Source organism: Oncorhynchus kisutch, linkage group LG15 (genome assembly GCF_002021735.2).
Source record: "Oncorhynchus kisutch isolate 150728-3 linkage group LG15, Okis_V2, whole genome shotgun sequence".
NCBI classification, from domain to species: domain Eukaryota; kingdom Metazoa; phylum Chordata; class Actinopteri; order Salmoniformes; family Salmonidae; genus Oncorhynchus; species Oncorhynchus kisutch.
The window spans coordinates 22,149,342-22,156,643 of NC_034188.2; the positions used below are offsets into that span (position 1 = coordinate 22,149,342).

The window sequence follows — 7,302 nt, forward strand, 5'->3', positions numbered from 1 at the left end:
ACAGTAGAAAAATAAGTATATACAATGTGAGCAAATGAGGTGAGATAAGGGAGGTAAAGGCAAAAAAGGCTATGGTGGTGAAGTAAATACAATATAGCAAGTAAAAAAAAATGTGTATGAACTACGTGGAATATTTGTGAACCATTGGCTTCCCTGAAAACAGGTACTGACAGGAGGCGTAATGAGAATGCTGATTGGAATAAAACCTCAAGGTAAGAACTGATTTGTGTGAAACTATTTACAAGATATGCAGTGCCAACTCTGGGAGCATGTGGTCCTTGAAAACTCCTCTAGTCCAGCAATATAAGTCTGCCAGAGGTCATCACTTTGGATGGGAATGGTGATGGAGGCTTTGGTGGCCCACACAAAGATGAAGCAAGTGTCCCTTCCAGTGATGTGCAGCTGCCCGTGGACCTGGTGCCAGTAAGGATGGTCTTCAGAGACTGTAAGACCCTCCCTCCTGGATATAGAAATCCTTCGACTTCACTGCCTTTTAGCAATTTAAAAAAACGTTTTCTAACCTTTATTTTTTTATATTATTTTTTATTTCACCTTTATTTAACCAGGTAGGCTAGTTGAGAACAAGTTCTCATTTGCAACTGCGACCTGGCCAAGATAAAGCATAGCAGTGTGAGCATACAACAAAGAGTTACACATGGAGTAAACAATTAACAAGTCAATAACACAGTAGAAAACAAAGGGGGGGGTCTATATACAATGTGTGCAAAAGGCATGAGGAGGTAGGCAAATAATTACAATTTTGCAGATTAACACTGGAGTGATAAAAGATCAGATGGTCATGTACAGGTAGAGATATTGGTGTGCAGAAGAGCAGAAAAGTAAATAAATAAAAACAGTATGGGGATGAGGTAGGTGAAAAGGGTGGGCTATTTAACTAGGCAAGTCAGTTAAGAACAAATTCTTATTTTCAATGACGGTCTAGGAACAGTGGGTTAACTGCCTTGTATTTGTATTAGTCAAAGGGGTCCAACTCAGTCTCTCATTAAGTATGGATCAGGGGTTCGAACAAACTACAAGGTGGGCAGAGCCAAGCACGAGCTAGCGAGAGCCTATTGGCGCGTTCTAGCATTCAATTGCATATTTCCGTTAGGACACGCCTACTCTGAAGTGCGCAATAACGCAATTAGCCTTTGCACTCCTAAACTACGTATTTTGGCAAAGGGTAAAGTCTACAAAACTTAGTCCACTATGTCCGTAATAGTTTTATAGTCTGGATAACAGAAAGTTGTATTGAGATTAAATGTTGCATCGATGAGAACATTTTCAGACTGTCGGCTAAAATCCATCTAATTTCATCTTCTCCCACTGCCGACCTCTTTGCTTCCTCCGGAAACGCCAAGTGGATGCTCCAGATTTATACATTCGGCGAAATAGAACAATGAAACAGATATCTGTCCTTCTAGTAGTCTTTTCCATGACATGCCATCTACTTCCTATTTTCACTTGCAAGGGGGCGCAGTCGTTTTCAAAGCGTCGAATTGACGTGTGTGATTGCGGAGTTGCGTAGAGTTTGCAAATGGAGGAGGAAATAACTGTTTTTCTCGGAACAACTGCAGGTTTGTTGTTTGGTCAACTACTTTCGACCAGGTCTTCCGTGGCAAATAATGTTGGGCATATTATTAGCGAGTTGATTATTATATCGAACAAGCCAGCTAATGTTAACTCTCTGCCTTTTCGATTTCGCCGAGGATTTTGCTAGCGAGGCCTCGTTGTTTGCCTTCAAAATGATGTATTTTTCTCCCAAAATAACTAGCTAGCTAGATCATTAGCATGTAACATGTTAACATTTGAAATTAACAAGTTATCCATCTACTGTACCTTGTTAGTTAACTGACTCTAACTAACTCGGAAGCTTGCTGGGGACGCTAGCTAACTAGGTAGTTAGCCGGTGTTATCAATGTTTTGTTAACAGACCGCTAGTCGCTACGCTGCCAGTTAATTTGTCTTGCCAGCCAATCTCATACACTATGTACAAAATAATGTGTCTACCGCTTCAAATGAGTGGATTCGGAAATTTCAGCCACACCCGTTGCTGACAGGTGTATAAAGTCGAGCACACAGCCATGCAACCTCTATGGACAAACATTGGCAGTAAAATGGTCTTACTGAAAATCTCAGTGACTTTAAACGTGACACCTTTCCAACAAGTCAGTTTGTCGAATTGCTGCCCTGTCAACTGTAAGTGCTGTTATTGTGAAGTGGCAACGTCTAGGAGCAACAACGGCTCATCAGAGAAGTGGTAGGTCACACAAGCTCACAGAACGGGATCGCTGAAGCTTGTAAGTGAGTAAAAATCGCCTGTTGCAACAGTCACTAACTGTTCATTGGGGGCTTCATGAAATGTGTTTCCATGGCTGAGCACGGCTGGAGTGGTGTAAACTCACCGCTAATGGACTCTGGAGCAGTGGAAATGTGTTCTCTGGAATGATGAAACACGCTTCACTATCTGGCAGTCCGACGGATCTGGGTTTGGTCGAATGCCAGTAGAACACTCCTTTGTGGAGGAGGAATGATGAGTCTTGGGCTGTTTTTCATGCTTTGGGCTTGGCCCTTTTGTTCCTTTGAAGGGAATGCTAATGCTACAGCATACTACAACTTGAGGAATCAAGTCTCCACAGCAATGCTCCAACATCTAGTGGAATGTTTTCCCAGAAGAGTGGAGGCTGTTATTACAACAAAGGGGGGACCCACTCCATATTAAGGCCCATGATTTTGGAATGAGATGTTTGATGAGCAGGTGTCCACATAGTTTTGGTCATGTAGTGTAGGTAGCTAGCTAATCTGCTTAATTATCCAAGTGGAAAGAGCCTTGTTTAACATTTCCCTGGCTAGCTAGCTACCTATAAAACATTTTCTAATTACACTTATTTCCCACTTTTTTTCTCAGGTGGAGAAAACAAAAATGTCTGAGGCTCTTTATGAAAAGTTCCTCTCTCCAGAGGAGCCCTTTCCACGGCTGCTGTCTCAGCGAGGGAACATCAGTGAGACGGGCACATTGGATGTCAGTGACTTTGGCTGTCAGTTATCCTCTTGTCACCGGACAGACCAACTGCGCCGCTTACATAGTAACAGGTAATGCTGATGGCTAGCTACCTGTTTTTGACTTGCATTCCACTTTTTAATGCAAGACGGTAGTGGAACAGGCTAAACTAACCACACCAAAATGTTGCTTTTGTTGACTGTTTTCAGATGGAACCTGACGTCTTGTGGAACCAGTGTGGCCAGCTCTGAATGCAGTGAGGAGCTGTTCTCCTCTGTCTCTGTGGGAGACCAGGAGGACTGCTACTCCCTTTTGGATGACCAGGAGTTCACCTCCTTTGACCTGTTCCCGGAGGGCAGCGTCTGCAGCGACGTGTCTTCCTCTATCAGCACTTACTGGGACTGGTCAGACAGCGAATTTGAGTGGCAGGTATGTGCCCCCCAATGTGATAACTTGGCAAAAAGATTTATGTTATGTTGGTAGTTGTTCCATTTGGGTTAATGTTTTTTGTTTATCCACAGTTGCCTGGAAGTGACATAACCAGTGGAAGTGATGTACTCTCTGACATCATACCCAGTGTTCCGAGCTCCCCATGCCTCTCCTCCAAGAGAAAGACCAAACCACATAGAAATCTGGATGAGCTCCCTTGGAGTGCTATGACCAATGATGAACAGGTAAGGAGACCAGCTCTCAAATTCACAATGCCGGAATTGTAAAGCAGTGGTTGCAGATGTTATAGGCTTTGTCTCTCTGTCAGGTGGAATATATTGAATATCTAAGCAGAAAGGTCAGCACAGAGATGGGGCTACGAGAGCAGTTGGACATCATCAAGATCATTGACCCGTGTGCACAGATATCCCCCACAGACAGCGAGTTCATCATTGAGCTCAACTGCCTGACGGATGAGAAACTGAAACAGGTGAGTGAATAGCACATATAGTACACACTTTTTTTTAAAATATTGGATTGTGACACTGTGCAGTGTATTCACATCTAAAGAAATAGTAAAACTTTTCAGATGTAAGTTGAACCTGAAGCTTTAACATTCCTATCCTCCAGGTGAGGAACTACATCCGGGAGCACAGTCCGCGGCAGCGCCCCAGCAGCACCCGAGACAGCTGGAAGAGGAGTGGCCACAGCAGTGCTAGCACTAGTGGGGTGAGCAGCAGTAATGCTAGCTTGGTCAGCAGTGCCAGCAGCTCCACCGGATCCACAGGCTCCACCGGCAACTCCACGTCCAACTGCAGCACAGCTAACATCAGCCGTGCCCACAGCGACGGGAACCTGTCCAGTGCAGCTGAACGCATCCGGGACTCCAAGGTAAGGCAGGGACTTCACTCTGACTGTTGAAGTTCACTATGGCTTTTGAATAGCTCCTCAAGTTTTCCATACCTACAGATTAAACGGCTACTAAAATTTAAATTGCAATTTGACTGAAATCAACAACATACAGTGCCTTGAAGGATGATCTTTGGAAACAGGATGCACCTGAGCTTTAAATAAAAACAGACAGAAGTAGGTATCCTCCCTAGAAAAATGGACCAATGATTTGGACATCTCCCTCGACAGGGAAGCTCAGAGGAGAGGAAAGTATCTACCAGCGCCAACAGCATCTTGTGTATTTAAAAACCAAATTTCATCTAGTATTACGCAGTATTTTATGTTTTGCTAGCTTAATCTCCATCAAATAGGTTTTAAATAAAGAGATGAAGAGTATTTAGATGAAGTAATCTTCCTTCCCTCTTCTTCCTGTAATTTATTGCCTGGTTGAGTTGTTAGCTTAAAAATGCTAAAAACTGTGCTAGCATACTAGCTACTAACCCACGGATGGGAGGCATAGACAAGTGGAAAAATAAACCAACACTGAAACGGAGGATGTTGACAAGGCAGAGGGAGACCTGCATTTTGAAAAAACACAAGGAACGAACGTTCACTTGGGAGGCTACAGTGAGGTTCAAAAGTATTTGGACAGTTTGTTTTAGCTCTGTACACCAGCACTTTGGCTTTGAAATGATACAATGACTGAGGTTACATTCATGTAGAAGTGTTTAGAAGCATATTCTGAAAAGATCCTCAGATTAAAGCTGACACTGTTTACACTTTAACCTCATAGTCATTTAAAATCCAAGGTGCTGGAGTACAAAGCCAAAACAAACATATGTCACTGTCCAAATACTTTGGGACATCAATGTATGTATTCCTCCTTGCATTATTATTGCAATCACTTCCATGTGGCATTAATGTGGTGCGCGTTACTCTACATGAGGTATTCAAATGGGTTTCTATTTGATATGTACACACTCCTACAGTTTTGCACAGTGATAACAGGGAAATATTCTCAATATGTAGGTGACCTACTGTAGGATGAAGTGACCAGATATAATGGAAAATGGATCTCCTGCCTCAAGTAAAAAAAACATTACCCTACATTTGAGTCATGGAACCTGTAGCCTGAGCCTTTGTTTTGCACTGCTTGGTGTGCTGTCTGTTCTCTTGTGTGTGTGTGCTTGGTGTGCCACTGCCACACATTGCTTATCTTCTTGTCCTATTTGTGTTGGAAGAAACGCTCTAAGCAGAGGAAGCTGCAGCAGAAAGCCCTGCGTAAGAGACAGCTGAAGGAACAGAGACAGGCCCGCAAGGAGAGGCTGAGTGGCCTGTTCCTCAATGAAGAGGTGCTGTCACTCAAAGTCACAGAGGAGGAGGACCATGGAGAAGATGTGGTGGATGTCTTCATGTGACAAGAATGAATGAGTCAGTGTTCCCTCTAAGCCTCACAATAACGTCCTCCGCTAACATCACAGCTGGTCCCACATCCTAGAGCCCCATTCACATTGAAGCAAAGCCGCCCTTTTGGGACCATTCTTGAGTTCTAGTTTATATCCTTAGAATTGGACACCTGCACAGAATTATTATTTTTAAATGAAGCACCTTGTTTTGAAGAATCTAGTTCTTTTTTTTGTTCTTTAAAAAAAAAAAGTTTTATTGTCTTAATCTATAAACATTGGTAGTATGATCCTGCTGAGGCAAAGCACTGAGCACTAATATTGAATGAGTATTCAAGTAAGACTACCAAATGTATCTTAAGATGAGGTTAACTTCCTAATTCTGTGGTTCATTTAATGTTGAAGGCATAGATGGAACACTGAGTCACTGCATGGGAAGTGGTAACTCAATGCCAACAGTGATAAGTGCTTAAAAACAGCTTTTTAAAAATATTTTTTTATAAATGCGGTTAATCATAAAGAACAGTTTTTGCATCAAGTCTTCCCTTTAAGTTAAAATATGAAGGCTTACACATTCATAAATGCAACATGGTAACACAGTGTTCACCGCTAACAAATCTTTAGTTTTTTTTTCTTGTGTTTTGTGCATGCGGGCTAGGGTTGAGCATGACATGTAAAATAATGCAGATATCCATTGCATTGCATTGCACACAGGAGATATTTTTATGTTGCCGAATGACATAACTTCAGTATGACTATATTGTCTTTGAATGGGAAGGTATTTCATGATGTCTTGGCTTACTCTCCTTGGCTACTGATCCTGTCCTGTAGAACTCATTACTCTTTCCACTTCAACAGTTAACACTAACTGCTGTACATTAGAACATGTATTTACCTTAAGAAGCTTTACTTCGCTTTGTCTTTTTCCTGTATAAAGTTACGCATTAAAGTAATTCTGAAAACAATATAATAGATCAACTAGATATTGTGAGTAGATCTTTATTTTGAATGAAAGCGATGAATTGCCATAAAACAACTATTTCTGTGTATATTGTACCATTCATTCCAGGGAGGAAAGTTCAACGGACCAAGATGGAACGTTTTCGTTGGTTCTTTTTTGGAAGTCCAATTATAAATTGTATATACCACAACCATGTATTACTGACCTGACTGCGGTGTTGGAAATAGTGTTGCAGAACAGACGCAAACCAGAACTGTTTCTGTGTGATGTACTCAATAGTAATGTAACACATAATGAGAAATACATTTACATCGACGCATCATATTTTCCTTGACGTTTCTTTTCATTTTCATTAGAGAGAAATATATCAATGGATAAATTACTTGATTGGCTTATGCAATGCGAATTGCAATGTCCAATATTTGTTACAATGACAATTTACAGAATCTCAGACAAATTAGAATTACACCTCAATATAAATGTATTCACAAAAGACATGCTAAATTTAAGCAATAAGGCACCAGGAGGTGTGGTATATGGCCAATATACCACTGTTAAGGACTGTTCTTATGCGCAACGCGGAGTGCATGGATACAGACCTTAGCCGTGGTATATCG

General features: G+C 41.7%; 1 protein-coding gene across 1 annotated transcript; it reads left to right on the forward strand.

Annotated features, from left to right (window-relative positions):
- The first annotated feature begins 1,114 nt into the window (after nt 1–1,114).
- LOC109905041 (protein FAM199X-like) lies at nt 1,115–7,009 on the forward strand. Its single transcript, XM_020502175.2, has 7 exons — nt 1,115–1,577; nt 2,909–3,093; nt 3,211–3,430; nt 3,523–3,675; nt 3,759–3,920; nt 4,061–4,321; nt 5,563–7,009. Exons 2-7 carry the CDS (start codon nt 2,924–2,926, stop codon nt 5,737–5,739), a joined length of 1,143 nt encoding a protein of 380 aa, XP_020357764.1. The 5' UTR covers nt 1,115–1,577; nt 2,909–2,923; the 3' UTR covers nt 5,740–7,009.
- Nucleotides 7,010–7,302: the final 293 nt, after the last annotated feature.